The 19,161-nt window shown below is 50.8% G+C and overlaps 1 protein-coding gene across 1 annotated transcript in view; it reads left to right on the plus strand.

Moving 5' to 3' along the window:
- The first annotated feature begins 1,690 nt into the window (after positions 1-1,690).
- The window catches only part of LOC147571153 (protein Shroom2-like), a 44,339-nt gene continuing 26,868 nt past the window's right edge, over positions 1,691-19,161 (plus strand). The window contains exons 1-2 of the mRNA XM_086696599.1: positions 1,691-1,710; positions 6,157-8,614. Coding sequence (XP_086552725.1) covers positions 1,691-1,710; positions 6,157-8,614 — 2,478 coding nt within the window. The remainder of the gene's footprint in view (positions 1,711-6,156; positions 8,615-19,161) is intronic.

Below are 19,161 nucleotides of genomic sequence, written 5' to 3' on the forward strand. Positions count from 1 at the left end.
AATAAGCCACCGATGGGAGGGTGCGGACAGGGGCGCAGGAGCCCAGGAAGATGCTGCATACGGTGTTCACAAGTCCTGGCTGAACGGACTAGAGCCGTCGTTCTAGGGCATCATGAATGCACACGATGGGGACCCTTAGCTGACTTCACAGACACTCTGAGAGGCTCAGAGGAATGAATGCGCCCCTGCTAGTCTCAGTTAATGTCAAGATGTCTGCGTTTACTTAGTGAAGTGAGTAAATAGAAGTCATCCAGGGATGCCTGGGGGTCAGTCGGTTAAGCATCTGACTCTTGATTTTGGCTCAGGTCGTGATCTCACGGTGCAGGAGTTCGAGCCCTGCAATGGGCTTTGTGCTCACAGTGCAGAACCTGCTCAGGATTCTCTCTCTCTCTCTCTGCCCCTCCCCTGCTCTCTGTCTCTCTCTCAAAATAAATAAATAAACTTTAAAAAAAAAGGAAGTGGTCTAAACTGTGTGTGACCCGGCTGAGCTGGGGACCCCCTGCACTTCTCTCTAGTGCATCTCTCCTCCTCAAGGAGGCTGACGGCTGTGTGCATAGCTATGCTGAAACAGGAAAGACAGAAGAGTCCTTCCGGGGTCCTACTGATGGCTGAGGCGAGGACAGATTTATTTACCTGTTTAGAGCAAAAATTGAAGAATAAGGCTTAGTTCACATTTTGGAGCTCATGACTCTCACTCTGCCTTAGGATGGGTTCTGCATTAATAAAAGTTAACAATTTTTCATATCCAGATACCGTGGAAAGCCCCGGAAGCAATGCTATCAGTCACGCGGGAGTAGCTGTAACATATTTCCGTGTCTCACTCCCATCTTGGCACAGGGTTGTCCTTTATTTGCAATTCCTGAGTTGTCTGCGTTTTTTTTGTTTTGTTGTTTTTTTCAGGAAGAATGAGCTGAGCTGGAGGCCTCACTCCTGGCATGCCACCAAGTTTTCTGATAGCCACCCCGACACATCAGCATCTCCGTTCCCCTCTGCCAGCTCCTGTCCTTCCTGGCATGGCCGTCACCACCCCAGGTAGGCACTGTTTCCCACTGGGATGGACGATATTCGACATTCCACCAACATCCATGACTTCCCAGCCCTGCCACAAGAGCACCTTTCTTGACTTCAGCGTGATTTTCTTGCCTTGCCTTGCCTTGCCTAACAGCACCTTTCTTGACTTCAGCGTGATTTTCTTTTCTTTTCTTTCCTTTCCTTTCCTTTTCTTTTCTTTTCTTTTTTTTTTTTTTTTAACATTTATCTATCTTTGAGACAGAGAGGCAAAGAGTGAGCAGAGGAGGGGCAGAGAGAGAGAGGGAGACACAGAATCTGAAGGAGGCTCCAGACTCTGAGCAGTCAGCATAGAGCCCGATTTGGGGCTTGAACTCATGAACAGCGAGATCATGACCTGAGTCAAAGTCCTATGTTTAACCAACTGAGCCACCCAGGCACCCCTCTTTTTTTTTTTAATTTATTTATTTTGAGAGAGAGAGAGAGAGAGACACAGTGCCAGTGGTGGAGGAGCAGAGAGAGAGGAAGAGAGAGAATCCCAAGCAGGTTCTGCACTGTCAGCACAGAGCCCCATGCAGGTCTCTAACTCACAAACGGTACAGTCGTGACCTGAGCCGAAATCAACAGTCAGAGGCTTTTTTTCTGATGAGGAAAAGCTGCTGACACACCATTACCAGTAGAAATGTCTAAATTCTTCACTGGGTAGGTAGGTGTCCAAGCCTTGAAAACAAAAACTAGGGGCACCTGGGTGGCCCAGTTGGTTAAGCCTCTGACTTCGGCTCAGGTCATGATGTCGTGGTTCGCAAACCCCATGTCAGGCTCTATGCTGACAGCTCAGAGCCTGGAACCTGCTTTGGATTCTGTGTCTCCCTCTCTCTCTTTCCCTGCCCCTGCCCACACTTTGTGTCTCTGTCTGTGTGTGTGTGTGTGTGTCTCTCTCTCTCAAACAAAAAATAATAATAAACATTAAAAAAAAAGAAAACAAAAACTAAAACACCAAGAGCAAGGATGAACAAGTGTGCTTTCTCATTTATGTTGTTTAATAAATCAGGAGCTTGGGGACTTACCTTTTTGGGCTGAATCCCTTTGGGCCAGCCAGGTCGGTGGTCCTGAGCTGAGTGGGAGGGCTGTCCGTCCACCCATGTGCCTACAGCAAGCACCTTTCTTCTGAGAGTTTTACATACACATTAGAAGGCAGAAGCGGGGCGCCTGGGTGGCTCAGTTGGTTGAGTGTCTGACTTCGGTTCAGGTCATGATGTCACAGTTTGTGAACCCGAGCCCCACGTCGGGCTCTGTGCTGACAGCTCAGAGCCTGGAGCCTGCTTGGGATTCTGTGTCTCCCTCTCTGGCTGCCCCTCCCCCCTCACACTCTGTCTTTCTCTGTCTCTCAAAAATAAATAAACATTAAAAAAACTTAAGAAAAAGAAGACAGGATCTGCCTAAGGGTTCGGCAAGTGTATTGCAGCGAGGCTCCCAGGCCGTTCTCTTAAGCATCAACACCCTCTCCCCAGCCCCCAGGGCTCTCCTTACAGAGGAAATCAGGGCTTCACAACCCACATGCCAGGGTGCCATCCAGCGTCGGGGGCCCAGGGGTGCTTTCCCACTGAGCGGGAGACCCAGATGCTGGGAGTTGTAGGTCAGTGAATGGAGGGGGAGTTCTGGGCTACCTGGAGTCCACATTTCAGGGTCAGAAGGGTTAACGTGTCAGGCAGGTGTGTGGCCACACCACAGGGGTGTTGGCTGGAGGAGGCCTCTCCTGGCCACCTTGGGTGAGTGGCCAGCGTCCTCACAAGTCTCATATTAAAAGGATGATGGCTCTGTCTCCCTCTCTCAAAATAAATAAATAAACTTAAAAAAATTTTTTAGAGAGGTGGGAGGTGCCTGGCTGCCTCAGTGGGTTAAGCGTCCGACTTCGGCTCAGGTCACGATCTCATGCTTCAAGCCCAGCCTCGGGCTTCTCACTGACAGTGCAGAGCCTGCTTGGGATGGTCTCTGTCTCCCTCTCACCCTCTCTCCCCCCCTCAAAATAAATAAGTCAACTTAATATTTTTTAAGCAGGGTGGCTTTGGGTGTGTGCGAGCCCATGTATGAGCGTGTATATGTATGTATATGTACAGGTGTATCTGTAAGTGTGGCGTGTGCACATGTATGTAAGTGCATGCATGCGCGTGTGTGCTTGAATGTATGTGTTTGTGTATGTGAGTGTGCGTGCGTATCTGTTATGGAAGGGCATTTGTGCCTGTGTGTGTAGAGCTAACGTAACCATCTCAAAATCAGTTTTTGATCGTTAGTAAACACCGGTCTGCTACAAACTTCTGAAGTACTCCTGTGAAGGCAATACATCTCAATGCATTGACCTGTTGAAAGTGACAGGAGATGATGGTATTTGGAGTCCAGGGTATTTTTGAAAAACCACAGATTGTCAACTGAGTAGTAAAAGTTAAGTGAAAAGTGGGCCTTTTATTTTCATTATCAAAGTGACGTAAAGTAATACGATTTCCATTACGCCCATTTGGTGGTTTGTTGATGAAAGAATCACGTTTGCTGCCCACACGCGTGTGGGAATGGTGCTGGGCACTATTTTTAGCTGCCCAGACCTCAAAGGTTACAGAGAAATCACCTCCAGGGCACTGAGGGGAGGGTGCAGGAGAACCGCCTCCTGTTCTGTCTGAGAAGGGCACTGCTCTGTCCTTTTAGGAAAGGGTATACAAGCCAACGGTCCCCTGCCTTCAGGACAATGTCACTGTCCCCGGTAGCTGCCGTATCCTCTGAGCTTGTAGATGGAGCCCTTGTTGTGTGTTTTCGTTGGTTCTCTTGTTCATTTGTTTGTTTTATAAATGGTCAGTGATGTGCTTTTCTAAATGTTTGTTTATTTTGAGAGAGAGAGAGAGAGCGAGCGAGTGAGCACACAAGAACAGGGGAGGGGCAGAGAGAGAGGGAGAGACAGAATCCCAGGGAGGCTCTGTGCTGTCAGCCCAGAGCCCGACTTGCGGCTCCAACTCACAAACCCTGAGACCGTGACCTGAGCCAACATCAAGGGTCGGACGCTTAACCCACTGAGCCACCCAGGCCCCTTGTGTTTTGTTTTTGTTTTTGTTTTTGTTTTTGTTTTTGTTTTTGTTTTTTTTGGAGAGTGGGTTGCAATTTTATTTTTTATTTATTTTTTTTTTTTCAGTATATGAAGTTTATTGTCAAATTGGTTTCCATACAACACCCAGTGCTCATCCCAACCCTTGTGTTTGTTTTAAGAGTGATTTAGCCAGTTCGGTCTCCTGTGTCCTTGCCCTAATCACACAGTTTTCCCTTTCATCCTGGTTCTCCCCAAACCTAAAGTCGCCAGGGTTGTGGTAGTTTTTCTTGTTTTTTTGTTTCTTACCTTGAAGACTGAATGTTCCAGCTTTGTTGAACTTTACTGAAACCAGTTTTTCTTTTTTTAAATGTTTCTTTTTGAGAGAGAGAGAGAGAGAGAGAGAGAGAGTAGGGCAATGGGTAGAGAGCTAGGGAGACAGAGAATCCCAAGCAGGCTCCACGCTGCCAGCTCAGAGCCCCACACGGGGCTTGAAACCAGAAACTGTAAGATCATAATCTGAGCCAAAATCAAGAGTGGGATGCTCAACTGACTGAGTCACCCAGGCTCCCCACGGAAGCATTTTTAACATACTTGGATAAGTAGTTTTACCATCGAGAGCCATTAGCCTCCTATATACACTGTCACTACCTCATAGAATAACTGATTCCTTAACAAACATATCTCCCAGCTTGTAGCAACAAACCTGATTTTGTATTTCCCTGTCTTAGGCCCCATCCTGCTTCAGAACCAGTATTTTTGGCATTCAGGTACAGCTCCAGTGAACTCTGTCAAGTTAATGAGTCCCCTGAGCACGACAGTGTTTGTTTTGCTAAGAAAGCCTGTGGCTTGGGTCCTTTATCAAATATTCCATTAACTGAGAGTTAAGTGGAGCTCTTGGTACTTTAATATTTGGGTGTGGAAAAGTAACGTTATCTCTGGATTTCCCCTTTTAATTTGAAAATTATCGTTATTTGGGGCACTGGGGCGGCTCACTCGGTTAAGCATCCAACTCATCCTGGTCTCACTGTTCGTGAGTTCGAGCCCCACATCGGGCTCTGTGCTGACAGCTCAGAGCCTGTTTGGGATTCTCCCTCTCTCCCTTTCTCTCTGCCCCTCCCCTGCTCTCTCTTTCTTTCTCAAAATAAATAAATAAACCTAAAAAATTTTTAAAAAGAAAAAAGAAAATTACTTTCATTTGATTGCTTCTTCGGTTTTAGTAATCCATAACAAGAATCCTTTTATACGCTAAACCCCGGGGTTCACAGTCTTGTTCTTTGAGGGGGCTGGTAGGAAATATTTTAGGCTTCATGGGTCTCTGTCAGTTGCAGGTACCCAGCTCTGCCATTGTCGCTCAGAAGCATTCACAAACAGGGGCGCCTGGGTGGCGCAGTCGGTTAAGCGTCTGACTTCAGCCAGGTCACGATCTTGCGGTCCGTGAGTTCGAGCCCCGCGTCGGGCTCTGGGCTGATGGCTCAGAGCCTGGAGCCTGTTTCCGATTCTGTGTCTCCCTCTCTCTCTGCCCCTCCCCCGTTCATGCTCTGTCTCTCTCTGTCCCCCCAAAAATAAATAAACGTTGAAAAAAAAAATTAAAAAAAAAAAAAAGAAGCATTCACAAACAGTGTGTAAACAAATGGCCATAATTGTGTTCCAATCACAGCATATCTGTGAGTGCTGCGATGTGAATTTCCTGTCATTTTCACGGGTCACAGAATAATCTTTTTTAAAAAATGTCTTTAATGTTAATTTATTTTTGAGAGAGAGAGACAGAGAGAGAGAGAGAGAGACAGAATGCGAGCAGAGAAGGGACAGAGAGAGAGGGAGACATAGAATCTGAAGCAGGCTCCATCCAGGCTCTGAGCTGTCAGCACAGAGCCCGACGCGCAGCTCAAACTCACGAGCCGTGAGATCATGACCCGAGCCAAAGTTGAACGCTGAACCCACTGAGCCACCCAGGCGCCCCGGCATCTGGACGTTTCTGTGTGGGGCCAGCTGTGTTCTTGGTCCTGCTCTCCTCATTTGTCCCCTTTACTATTGCTCGCTTCAAAAGCAAACTCTTCTCTCTGGTCCTTTCTTCCTAGTTCTTCCTCCCATGACCTGTCTGGCACGTGGGAGCACACGAATCTGCAGCGTACCTCTGACCACTTTAGTTCCCTGGGGAGCGTCGACAGCCTGGACCACCCTTCCCAGCCCTACCCCTCCAGACGCCTCTCTGCCGCCAGGTCCAATGGCAGCATCGACCACCTGGGCGGCCCGAGCAAGCGGGACTCAGCTTACGGCTCATTCTCCACCAGCTCCAGCACGCCCGACCACACCTTGCCCAAGGCTGATGCGTCCTCTGCGGAGAACATCCTCTACAACGTGGGCCTGGGGGAGGCCTGTAGGCCGGGCGGCCGGCAGGGCCACGCTGCCAGTGACCCCCAGGGCCTGGAGGACAGGCTCGGGTACTTCCCACCCCGGGTCCCCCGTGACGGCAGCAGAAGCCCCAGGCCAGAGGACAGTCCTGAGACCAAGCTGGCCACCCCTGGAAAATCAAATTTGGGACCGGTTTGGTATGTCCCCGATAAGAGAAAAGCACCTTCCTCCCCTCCTCCACCGCCTCCCCCTCTCCGCAGTGACAGCTTCGCTGCCACCAAGAGCCACGAGAAGGCCCAGGGCCCTCTGCTCTCAGACACCGCCAGTGTGCAGCACTTTCCAGGCCCGCCCCAGGCCCAGCCCCGCAGTGACTGGAGACCAGAGCCCGCCAGTCAGCAGTGGAGGCCGGCACGGCCCGGCAATGGGAAGAGAGTCGGGAGCTCGGGCCCTGCGCCCCAAGTCCCCCTGGACCGTGGGGTGCCGACCCCTGACCACAGGCCGGGTGGCCTCCCAGGGGCCCCCGGCCGGCTTCAGGCCTCCCTGTCCAGCACGGACGTGCGTTTCCCGCAGGCCTCCTGTGGCTGCCAGCACCCGCGCCAGTACAGTGACGAGAGTCCCTTCTGTCACGACGGCCCCAGGGCCGCCTCGTCGCTGAGGGAGCAGCACTGTGTGGCCGTCCCTGGTGGCCGCCAGGAGCCTTCTGCCCACTGTGTCCAGGACGACGGCCCCACTCGGCTCAGGTGGCCCGGTGCCACCGAACAGAAGGGCAACAGCGGTGGGCAGAGCCGCTACTACTGTGTGACCAGCAGACAGTGCCCGCAGGCAAGCGCCCAGGCGGGACAGCCCCACGAGGAATATTGGCAGTCTGACGGGGCCGCAGAAGCCCACGAACTCCCCACTGAGCACCCAATGGGCCACGGGCCCTGGGGTCACATCCAGCACGAGGAGGAGGCCTCGGACACCCGTGAGAGCGACCAGGCAGCCAAGGGCCACCCCGTGGGAAGTGAGGAGCCACAGACAGCCGCCCACAGGGCAGGAGCGGCGGGGAAGGAAGCCGCCGACGGCTTCCTGTGGGCCGCGGGAGAAAGCGGCAAGATCTCCCCTCGGAAGACGCCTATGCTTCACTCGCTGGCCCGGGAGGGGGCGCGCCCGCCCGACGACGGCCCGGGAGCTGGTGCCGAAAGGCCGCCCCCGTTCGACGGCCAGGTGGGCAGAGCCACCCGGAGAAGCGACCGCTTCGCCACCACCCTGAGGAACGAGGTCCAGATGCGCCGAGCCAACCTGCAGAAGAGCAGAAGCACGGTGGCGCTGGCTGGGGCCGACGAGGCGGCTCGGGAGGCCGGCGGCTGGCAGGTGGAGCCGGGAGGCATCCCCGGCGCCTCCCCAGAAGGTTCCTTCCGGGGCACCTATAAAGACCACCTGAAGGAGGCCCAAGCCCGGGTCCTGAGGGCCACGTCCTTTAAGCGCCGCGACTTGGAGCCCGGCCCGGCCGATCGTCCCGCGGGGTCAGCCGAGCCGCGGACTGAGGAGCACGGCACACATCTGGATGCCACCCCCCACTTCTGGGAGGGGGGCCTGCCCAAGCCGTCCCCGTCTGGAGGGGGCCTGCCGCACGTTCCCCGCATTGGGGCCCGGAAACGGTTCACGGTGCAACAGAAGCTGAAATCGTACTCCGAACCCGAGAAAATGAACGAGGTGGGGCTCGCAGGGCCCGATCGCCCCCACCGGCACCCCGGTGCGTCCGAGGACACCATGGGCACATTCGCCGACAGGTGCAAGTTTTTTGAGGAAAGCAGCAGACCCATTCACCAGAGACCTGGGCAGAGGCAAGTGCTCTGTGGATTCCCGAAGGAGAAGCTGGAGAGGCCGCGGACAGCGGGCCACGGGTACGAGGGTGCAGAGCCTTGGTTCCAGAACAGGGCCCACACGACCTCCCTTGGAGAGAACCCCAGCAGTCACGGAAAAACGGCGACCATGGGAAAACCAGAACCGCCTCAGAGACTTGGAACCTTTGCTGAGTATCAAGCCTCTTGGAGGGAGCAGAGAAACGCTCTAGAAGCCAGGAGTTCTGGGCGGTATCACTCAGCGGATGACATCTTGGACGCAGGTCTGGATCAGCACGAGAGGCCACAGTACGTTCATGGAAGGTCCCGTTCCTCACCATCCACAGACCCCTACAAACAGGTAAGGTTTGTGCCCCAGCCAAGGAAGAGCTGCCCCGGGCTGCTGTCTTAAGGCACATATAGGATGCCCTGAAAATACGATGGCCCAATGTCAGTGTCGCTTGTGTCCCGCCGTTTGGGCATCGTTTGTGTGCACCGGCTCTCTCGTGTCAACTTGTGTGGAAGGTACCTGGGGACTAAACAGGTACATCCATGACAATTTAACTCCGTATCCGTGTGCCTGCCTTGAGTCCCCGGCCTCCCCATCGTCACTTGCTTCAGCTGTCTCTCCTCATAATTAGCTTGCCCCAACCTTAACCCCACGTAAAGAATTTGGGGGGAACCCTAGAAAATGGTCAGTTCTCCTCTGAAATGAAAAGGGGTGAAGACAGTGTATGATACACGATAGCCACTCTTCAAATGCTGAGGCCTTTAAAATTTTTAATATTTGTTCCTTGTAGTATTTTTTTTCAAATATGTTTAGATTCCTCCAGAACAAATGTAATTAAACATGCAATGCATTAAACTGTTGCACTTTTTATAAGGTGAGAATTCTTTTTATTTTTTTTTTATTAAAAAGAATTTTTTTAAGTTTATTTTGAGAGAGAGAGCGAGTGAGTGAGCAGGGGAGGGGCGGGGGGAGAATCCCAAGCAGACTCCATGCTGTCAGCACAGAGCCTAGCGCGGGGCACAGACTCACAAACTGTGAGATCGCGACCCGAGCCGAAACCAAGAGTCAGACGCTTTAACTGACTGAGCCACCCAGGCGCTTCTATAAGGTAAGAGTCCTAATGCTAAAAGTTGACTTTAAGCTTTCTAGAAAACTTAAAGAAAACATTCCAGTGTCATCTCGCCTCTTTCTCTCTCTCTCTCGAAATATAAATAAACATTAAAAAAAATTTTTTTTTAAAAGAACCAGTAGTAGGTTCAATACACAATATTCAGGGGGTGCCTAGTTGCCTTAGTCGGTTGAGCGCCTTTTTTTTTTTTAATGTTTATTCATTTTTGAGAGACAGAGTGCAAGCAGGGGAGGGGAGAGAGAGAGAGAGAGACACAGAATCTGAAGCTGGCTCCAGGCTCCGAGCTGTCAGCACAGTCTGACACGGGGCTCAAACTCAAGGACGGTGAGACCATGACCTGAGGCAATGTCAGACGCTTAACCGACTGAGCCACCCAGGTGCCCCAAGCGTCTGTCTCTTGATTTCGGCTCAGGTCACCATCTCACGGTCCATGGGTTCAAGCCCTGTGTCAGGCTGTGTGCTGTCCGTGCAGAGCCTGCTTCGGATCCTGTCTCCCTCTCTCTCAGCCCCTCCCCAGCTCGCTCTCTCTCTCTCTCTCTCTCTCAAAAATAAATAAACACTAAAAAACAACAGTTTGGAGAGCGGAGCTTGTGAGACCTGTGGCTGAGTGTCATTACAAGGCGGCAGGCTGCGTCCTCGCCTCCGTGGCACAGGCTTGCGGGGCAAACCCACAATGAGGGGGTTCGTAATAATAGATGTCTTGAGGAAGGCAGCTTGATGATTCGGAGTTTCACTGTGCTGCTCTTGGCAGGAAGCTGCCATCGAACCACAACAGCAAGTGGGGGACGCTGGTGAGCACAGGCAACTTTCTGCCACCGTCCGGGCCGAGGAGGGACGCCCTAATCCGAGGTGGGTGAATTCTGGGTTTGGGGTTGCTAAGAAGACATCTTGGAGGTGGCCTTCTCGATGGTGGGTGAATGCTTGGTTCACGTGATTGGGCCTCTGGTGGTTTTTTTGCCAAAGCCAGCATGGCTGCTAACTGGATGCAGTTTCCAGCACCTCAGCATCCCCGCTGCAGACGTGGTGCCATTTGAGCAGAGCCTGTAGCCCTGCGCTGCCTCCAGCAGAAGCGTCTCAAGGGCGAAGATGCCTTCTGATGCCATCGTGGCTTCTTTTTTTTTTTTTTTTTTTTTGGTTCTTAAAATGGCTGCTGTGTATGCTGTACAGTACGGTTCTTTATGTTCACAGAATGAGAAATCCAGTGTAATGTGCTTGAATGAAATGCTTTATCCAGAATGCTCGTTGAAAGGATGCTTTAATGATCTAGTACACAGCTGGGCTGCCGGGGCGTGGTCTCCAAATTGGAGTTGCCTGGGAAGATTGTCAGAAAGGAATGGAGCCAGCCTTTCTAAATTGGGCTTATTTCGAGCTCGAAAATAGAAATCAAGTCCGTCGGCTCCTCAAGAGGATCTGAAAGAGTGGTGGATGGTAGCAGTGTTATTAGCACGTTGTGTGCCATAGTTCTCAAATGTGGTCAGTGTAGCTGTTTAACTGTAGTGAGGATAGAATTTAGACTGATTAAGTAAATGAATCAATAGTGTCATCTCGCCCTTGATATGCACGAGGAGGGAGGGAGATGGAAGCGTAGAATACTGTAGGACCTGTGGTATCAGCTTATTTTAAGAGGGCTGATAGGGGCGCCTGGGTGGCTCAGTCGGTTGAGCGTCCACCTTTAGCTCAGGTCAGGATCTCACGGTTCGTGAGTTCAACCCCCACATCAGGCTTGCTGCTGTCAGCTCAGAGCTCGCTTCAGATCCTCTGCCCCTCTCTCTCTGCCCCTCCCCCATGCACACACTCTCAAAAATAAAACATTTAAAAAAAAAGAGGGTTGATAGAACGGTGGAAATAAAACTACACAATTGGGTCACTGAATACAGATCTTTCTACTGCTTTGAGAATATCTGGTGATTGGTGTGATATTCAAATTTAAACACTTAACCTCAAAATTCAGGGTTCTGTTGCAGAAATAACCAATTTAAATGTTTGCTTTTGAGAGCCTTCTATACTGGGGTTTTATTTCATTTGGCTTTAAACTCGAGTGCTGTTAGCCTCACAGGAGAGTATCCAATCTTTACGTGGCTCTGAGGGGACACGAGTGGTATATTGTGTAGGAAGTCTGTGTAATTATCTGCATGGCTAAAACCAAGAATCCCTGGGTAAGAAGGAATGGCCGCTGAATAATACACCTACGGAATCGAGCGGTTTTTGAGAAACACAATCACAGCTTTATTACTGTACATTCTGGGTAAGTCACGTGCCCAGCACCAGCTGTACTCTTTCTTCCAAGCCCACTTCTGGGCTGTGTTGCAGTTGTGAGAGCGCTCGGTGCACCCTGCATGTGCGAGCTCTGGTTTCACCCTTGTGCTCCTGCCATGTATGTATTTCACTGATCCTGAGGAGGGTCTGTGTGGTGGTTAGAGTTAGCTCCCCTGCAGTGAACAGAGTCCTAATGAATAGCTCTAATGTACAGTGTGTGTGTGTGTGTGTGTGTGTGTGTGTGTGTGTGTGTGTGTGTGTGTGTGGTAAATGGCACTATCAATAGTGAAAGGGTCAAGAGGAACAGGGGGAGGGACCATATGCTTCATTTATCATGGCTGTGTCTTCTAGCGGACTGTGTAACCACCCTGAAGAAATTAGTTCCAGAAGCTTTCTGCTTTTGAGCTACAGACCCAGCAATTTTCAGAATTGTGTGCACTTTCAAAGAGTGGCAGGACTCAATGAAATTCTAGAATAGGAGCATTGAAAAGCCATTCCCAGTTTTTTTCAGAGAATGTTTGTTTTTCGAAGTATCAGTAAGAAATAATGTACTTAAAACATTAAATCTGGGAATAAAAGAAATGAAAACTCAGGTTAAGGAGTGTCTTTTGCTCACCAAAAATAAAATCCTATAATACAAAGATTTTAAGATACCTAATGTTTTGCATAAATTTTTTAAATGTTTTATTTATTTTTGAGAGACAGAGAAACAGCACGAGTGGGGAAAGGGCAGAGGGAGAGAGGGAGACACAGAATCCGAAGCAGGGTCCAGGCTCTGAGCTGTCAGCACAGAGCCCAACGTGGGGCTCGGGTTCACAAACTGTGACATCACGACCTGAACCGAAGTCAGACGCTCAACCAACTGAGCCACCAGGTGCCCTGCATGAATTTAAAACAATATAAGTGTGTCTATAAAAAATATGAATTATTGGGGTGCCTGGCTGGCTCAGTCAGTACAGCATGGTACTTTTGATCTCGGGGTTGTGAGTTTGAGCCCCACACTGGGCGTAGAGATTGCTTAGAAATAAAATCTTAAAAAAAAATTACTGATCTGATAATGGGGCAGGATAATGAATGGTTTTCATTGTATTCTGTTGAGACAAGAGTAGGGCATCAAGATAAGAGTTACTTGTTTACGCAAACCACACAGAGAACATATTTGTGAGGGTCAAGGTTCTGTTCTATATAAAGATAAATAGGACAAAGGTTCTGCTCCCGAAGGACCTCACAGTGTAGGAGGGAAGGACAGACACCCATACTTAACCACTGAAGAGGTGACACATAAAGTATAATTTTGGTGAAAAGTTACGTGGTGCATCCGAATCTTGGAGGAAAGAGGATGGGGTGACTTCTGGATGAGTCCTGGGGAAGACGGGGGGTTTGATCTGAAATCAGCCCACTCCCATGAGAGCAGATCGAATCGCGTGCACTTAGTACCAGCTTTCCCTGTGGTGGGCAGCGTCCCCTGCCCACACCCGACCCTCAGTCTCCTGGCTTCTGTTCTCTGAGGCTTTGTACCAGCTCTCCAAGCCCCGTCATTGTGGCCAGCACAAGTCTGCTTCCTGCAAAGCTGCTCCCTCGCTGACTTGGGGTCCCTCGTAAGTCGGATGCTTATTCCGGCTATTGTAACAAAATACCAGAGACTGGGTAGCATCCACAAAAAAAAAAAAAAAAAAAAAAATTTGTCTTCTCACTCTTCTGGAGGCCAGAAGTCCAAGTTCGAGATGTCAGCCTCATTTCCCCCAAGGCTTTTTTCATGACTTGCAGACAGCCACCTCCTCCCCGCGTCCTCACGTGGTCTTCCCTCCGCGTGTCTGTGTCGTGATCTCTTGTAAGGCACCAGGCTGGATCAGGGTCCCCTCTGATGACTTCATTTTACCTTACTTACCTCTTCAATAACCCTCCATCCAAATAGTCACATTCTGAGGTCCTGGGGGTGAGGACGCAAGCATATAAATTTTAGGGGGATACAGTGAGTCCGTAACAGTGGGAGGAATGTCGTTTCTGCCTTATACCTTAAACCAGTGCTGTCTGCTGCATCGGCCCTCTCAGGAAGTGTCACCCCATCATTGAGCGGCTGAGGCCACACCTGATAGGGGAGCATTTAAAATTTTTAAAATTTTTATTTATTTACTTGCTTCTTTCTTTCTTTCTTTATTTTGAAGTGGGGGAGAGCAAGACCAGGGGAGGGGCAGAGACAGAAAAAGAGAGAGAGAATCCCAAGCAGGCTCCGAGCCATCAGTGCTGAGCCTGATGTGGAGCTCAAACTCACGATCCATGAGATCATGACCAGGGCTGAAATCCAAAGTCCGGTGTTCGACGAACTGAGCCACTCGGGCGCCCCGTTACGGGAGCATTTAAAATAAAGGAAGAGGGAGGCTGCCATCCTTGAGTGTGGCTGGTGAAGAGAGGGGAATTTGGCAGAACCTCTCTGGAGGGCTTTTTGGTGGCCCGTAACCACTGCAGGCACCTTCTGGTTCACTGATCCCACTTTGAAGAGTCGCCCTTCCAAGTGAACGGCAGCACAGAGGCATTCCCCGCTGAGGTGCTGACTGATGCTCACTTGGTGGGTGTGTTTGCACCCCACCTTTCCCAGTTCTCATGGAGTCACCCCCTTGCTGCCTGCTGGTCTCCTTGCCTGGATGGCTGGTAGTGCCTTTGAACGGGGTGGAGGTCATCCTGTTTTTGCCCCTCGGTACCCTCCTTGCCGGGGCTCGGATCTGAGCCACATCTCCCCTGGTCACCTTGCTGCCCAAGCCAAGGCCCACCTTCCTCAGGCAACACAGTGCTCCCTGGGATCACGTTCCCGTCTTCGTGCAAGCTTTCGTCATCTCCAGCCTGGACCACAGCAGCTACCTCCTCACTGGTTTTGGAAGATAGATTACAACTGTCCCAAGGCCCAAACCATTCAATGGCTTCTAGTTGCACTTGGAATAAAATGCAGACTCCTGACTGTGACCTGGAAGGCCCTGTATGCCCGTCCTTTTGTGGGGGGGCACCCTTCGTCACTCCTCTCCCATCCAGGCTCAGGACTCATTGCCACCTTCCTATCCCTTGAACAAGCCAAGCTCGTTTCTCCCGCAGGGCCTTGATGCTTACTATGAGACTGTTCCTGGAATACCACAAGCCTGCCTCAGGACATCTGCTTAGCAAATGGCAGCTGGGTGTTCATGCTCAGCTTGGGGAGGGGACCTGTGGAGCACAGTGACTGACAGATGGCTGGACCAGTTGTCAGGTGGACGAGTGGAGACATGGGTGGGTGGTGGGTAGATAAATGCATAGGTAGGTGGATAAATAGGATGGATTGGCAGATGAATGGATAGGTACCAGCCTAACAGCCCTTGGTTCGGTCCTTGATTATGGTGGATAAGGATTCCGTGTTGGTACATTCTGTATGCTAAATGTCATTTAAGATTTTAGTTATACAATAGTAATAGTTTATACAATAGTGTCTTTCTGTCCTAGCATAACATTGAGAATCAAGACATTTATGTCTTGATTTGGTAGTGTGGACTTGTTTTCCAGTATCGTGTTTTTTAAATGTTTATTTATTCATTTTTGAGACAGAGAGAGTACAAGCAGGGGAGGGGGAGAGAGGGAGACACAGAAACCGAAGCAGGCTCCGGGCTCTGAGCTGTCAGCACAGAACCCAAGGCGGGGCTTGAACCCACGGACCTTGAGATCATGACCTGAGCCAAAGTCAGATGCTTAACTGACTGAGCCACCCGGCGCCCCTCCAATATCATATTTTAAAGCTTGTAAGAAAGCTAAGCTATGCTATAGGCGATTATTGTTCTCCGATTTGAGTGTTCAATGAGTACTGTGTTCTGGGAGGCTCTGGAGACCAAAGGTGATGAAAGGGGATCTAGGGGTGGAACACCATGGCTGTGGGTGCTGGCAGGTTCTGTCTGCGTAGCTGCCTTCCAGCCATTTCCACCCCCGCCTTTAGGAGCGAGTGCCAATGGGCTGGCACTGACCTGCAGACCTGTATCTTGTTGGGGCAGATGAGGAAGGAGGAGGAGGAGAAGGTATTCTGAACCCCAACAACTGTAAAATTGAATCTGTATGCAGTTGAGCTCTTTAGGGAAAATGTGCTTGAATATAAAATTCATAAATAAGCTAAACCCACCTGAGGGGCACCTTCCTGTACACTTTCCTTGAGAGGTGACTTGGCTTACAGAGGTTGGTTAGTGCAAAGACTGATTTTGCATGTATTTTTCTTTTTTTTTTTTTAATTTTTTTTTTTAATGTTTATTCATTCTTGAGACAGAGAGAGAGACAGACCATGAACGAGGGAGGGTCAGAGAGAGAGGGAGACACAGAATCTGAAGCAGGCTCCAGGCTCTGAGCTGTCAGCACAGAGCCCGACGCGGGGCTCGAACTCACAGAGTGTGAGATCATGACCTGAGCCGAAGTCGGCCGCTCAACCGACTGAGCCACCCAGGTGCCCCAATGTATTTTTCATTTTAAGTTTACTTATTTTGAGAGAGAGAAAAGAGCACACGTGAGCGAGCAGGGGAGGGGCAGAGAGAGGGAGAGACATAATTCCACGCAGGCTGTGTGCAGTCAGCACACAGCCCAACATGGGGCTGGAACTCAGAACCATGAGCTCATGACCTGAGCTGAGATCAAGAGTCAGCTTAACTTACTGAGCCATGCAGGCGCCCCTGACTTTTCATTTACTAAACAAGCTTCTTACAAATACATTTCAAAGTAAGAGAGATTAGCCAGCCAAAGTCTATTCCTCATTTGTTGCTTTAGGGAAGACCTTTGCTTTTCCTGGTCCTCAATTAGCTAAGGGGCAATTGAAGCTTTCCATTTTGGACTGCCCTGCTGGGTAATTATGCAGCCCGCGCTGGGATAACAAGGGGACACTCCAGCTTGGACGTTTTCCAGGGTGGAGCCAGCATCTGGCAGAGCCGGCACTGGGCATAGCTTCCTTCTTGGGCAGTGGGCTTTGTGCCTGCAGTGCTTACACACTTGGCCTCGGCCTTCCGTCCTGGAGAGGAGAAAGGGCGTGGCAGAAAAAACCCTGAGCCCCCCCCCCCCCCCGGGAGGGGGGGGGGTGCTGGTGGGTTGTAACTCCAGTTCCTCCCTGCATTTGTAGCCACATGGCTTTTTAGGGAACGCAGAGTGAGGACAAGCGAGCGATTGCAGACTTTCTTCCATGCTGGCTTCGTCTGGTGACTTCACGTTATTTGAAAGGGACATGGTGGGGCGGCGTGTGCGGATTTGGGGCCGGAGAGGAAAGACGGGAGACCCAGAGCCAGGACAGAAGAGGCGTGCCTACGGGGCGGGGGCAGGGGCGGAGGCCTATGGGAGGAGAGGGGAGGGGAAGCGGATGGCCCGCAGTTCTGAGTTCCGGGCAGGGAGAGGAGCCGGAACTGGGAGTCACATGACTTCCGGTGCTCTTCCGGGGAGACTCCCCCCCCCCCCCCCGCCTCTAGCTGCGCCTGCGTGCTGGGCGCGCGCCCCCTGGTGGCCGCCAGAGGCCGCTGCGTGCCCTTCCCTGATGGAGAGACCTCCACAGCGGCCCAGATGCAGAAACCCCCTGCTCTTTTATCCTCTTGTCTCTCCCGGCCAGTTGTCCGCTCTCTTCAGAGCTCAGACCCTTGTCGCTTGACCTTGGTTGAATTTGCACATAAAGGTATTCATCAGTGTTTTTTTTTCTTTGTCTGGAAATCCATCTAAGCATGCCAAGACCCGTCTCCTTTCAGTTCTCCCAGCCTGCTTCTATTCTCTAGGCTGTGTCTGAGGGCCGAGATGGTCTGGGAAAGTACCCACTCAGCCATACACATTTTTTTTTTAAATTTTTTTTTCAATTTTTATTTATTTTTGGGACAGAGAGAGACAGAGCATGAATGGGGGAGGGGCAGAGAGAGAGGGAGACACAGAATCGGAAACAGGCTCCAGGCTCCGAGCCATCAGCCCAGAGCCCGACGCGGGGCTCGAACTCACGGACCGCGAGATCGTGACCTGGCTGAAGTCGGACGCTTAACGACTGCGCCGCCCAGGCGCCCCTCAGCCATACACATTTAAATACTCCTTACGTTAACGCTGTTCATTTTGACAAAGGCATTGGCAAAGTCTGCTCTTCCTCCTTTGGAGATCATCTTTGCTGCCTGTTAACTTTTGTAGAGTCTTCTGGTTGGTTGCCTAGTTAAGGTGCCTTCCATCTTGACTCAAGAACCAAGTTCCTATTTCTTATTTTTATTTATTTATTTTTAATGTTTATTTATTTTAGAGAGAGAGAGAGCACAGTTGGAGGGGGGCAGAGAGAGAGGTAGGCGCAGAATCCGAAGTAGGCTCCAGGCTCTGAGCTGTCAGCACAGAGCTGGATGCAGGGCTCGAACCCACAAACTGTGAGGTTATGACCTGAGCCAAAGTCCGTTGCCCAACCGACTGAGCCACCCAGGCGCCCCAGTTCCTATTTCTTCTAATGGGACCTAGCATGGCACTCTATTTGATCCATGTTAAGTTGGCTTTCCTGCCATTAGTGGGTGAAGCCAAATGTCTTAAACCTGAGTGATTAACTCAGGTTAGAAATATATGCACATCCCTGGGACTCCTGGGTAGCTCAGTCGGGGTTGAGCGTCCCGCTCTTGATCTTGGCTCAAGTCATGATCCCAGGGACATGGGATCAAGCCCTGTGCTAAATGTGGAGCCTGCTTAGGGTTCTCTCTCTCTCTCTCTCTCTCTCTCTCTCTCTCTTTTACTCTGCCCCACCCTTGCCACAGAGAGGAGCGAGGTGTAGGGCCAGCAGAGTCCTCCCTGATGACCCAGTAGGGTCCTGGCTGAGTTGATGCGTTCCTTCTATACCTGCCTACCTCAAGGCCACCATCCATTCAGCGTCATTCATTTTTAGAAACTTTGGACAGTAGACGTGCCAAATACAGGCACGTTGTTTGGGGCCAGGATAAGGCAACCTAATGGCAGATTTCTCCTTTGCTCCTTTTCCTTTGTTGGCATTTTTATATTAGAACTTTGAAATCATTGTGTGTGCAGAAAACCGTTGGGGAATGCCAGGCCCACCAACGCTGAGCTCCCCACAGGATGACTGTGAGGACTGGCCTGCTGTCTGGTTCTCAGTTCCACCTCCTCCCCTTAGGACTCACAGGCTTGTAGGTCTCTATCCAGAGGGCCTCAGTGGCCGTTCTTTGTCTCTGAGGTTACTCCAAATTACTTGCCCTCCCGCCCTTCAGTGAGGTTGTAAAGATTTATTTGTGCTAAGATCCAGACAACATAAAATTTCCCATTTGAATGTGTGCCATTCAGTGACATTTACTACATTGATGTTGTGCAACCATCACCACTATCTAATCCCAGAACATTTTGTCACCCCAAAAGAAAACCACCTACCCACTAAGCAGTCACTCCTGACATAGGCTTACTTTCTTTAACTTAAGAGATAACTTGACGTGATCCACCACGTGGGGCAAGAGTACGTCTTACAATACGCAGTTGTTGCCAGATGCGGGTGAGATGGGGACTCGGCTCTCGGCACTCACTTGCC

Source organism: Puma concolor, unplaced genomic scaffold (genome assembly GCF_028749965.1).
Source record: "Puma concolor isolate L17-30 unplaced genomic scaffold, mPumCon1.1.hap2 unalloc_scaffold_5, whole genome shotgun sequence".
In the NCBI taxonomy this organism is placed as follows: Eukaryota; Metazoa; Chordata; class Mammalia; order Carnivora; family Felidae; genus Puma; species Puma concolor.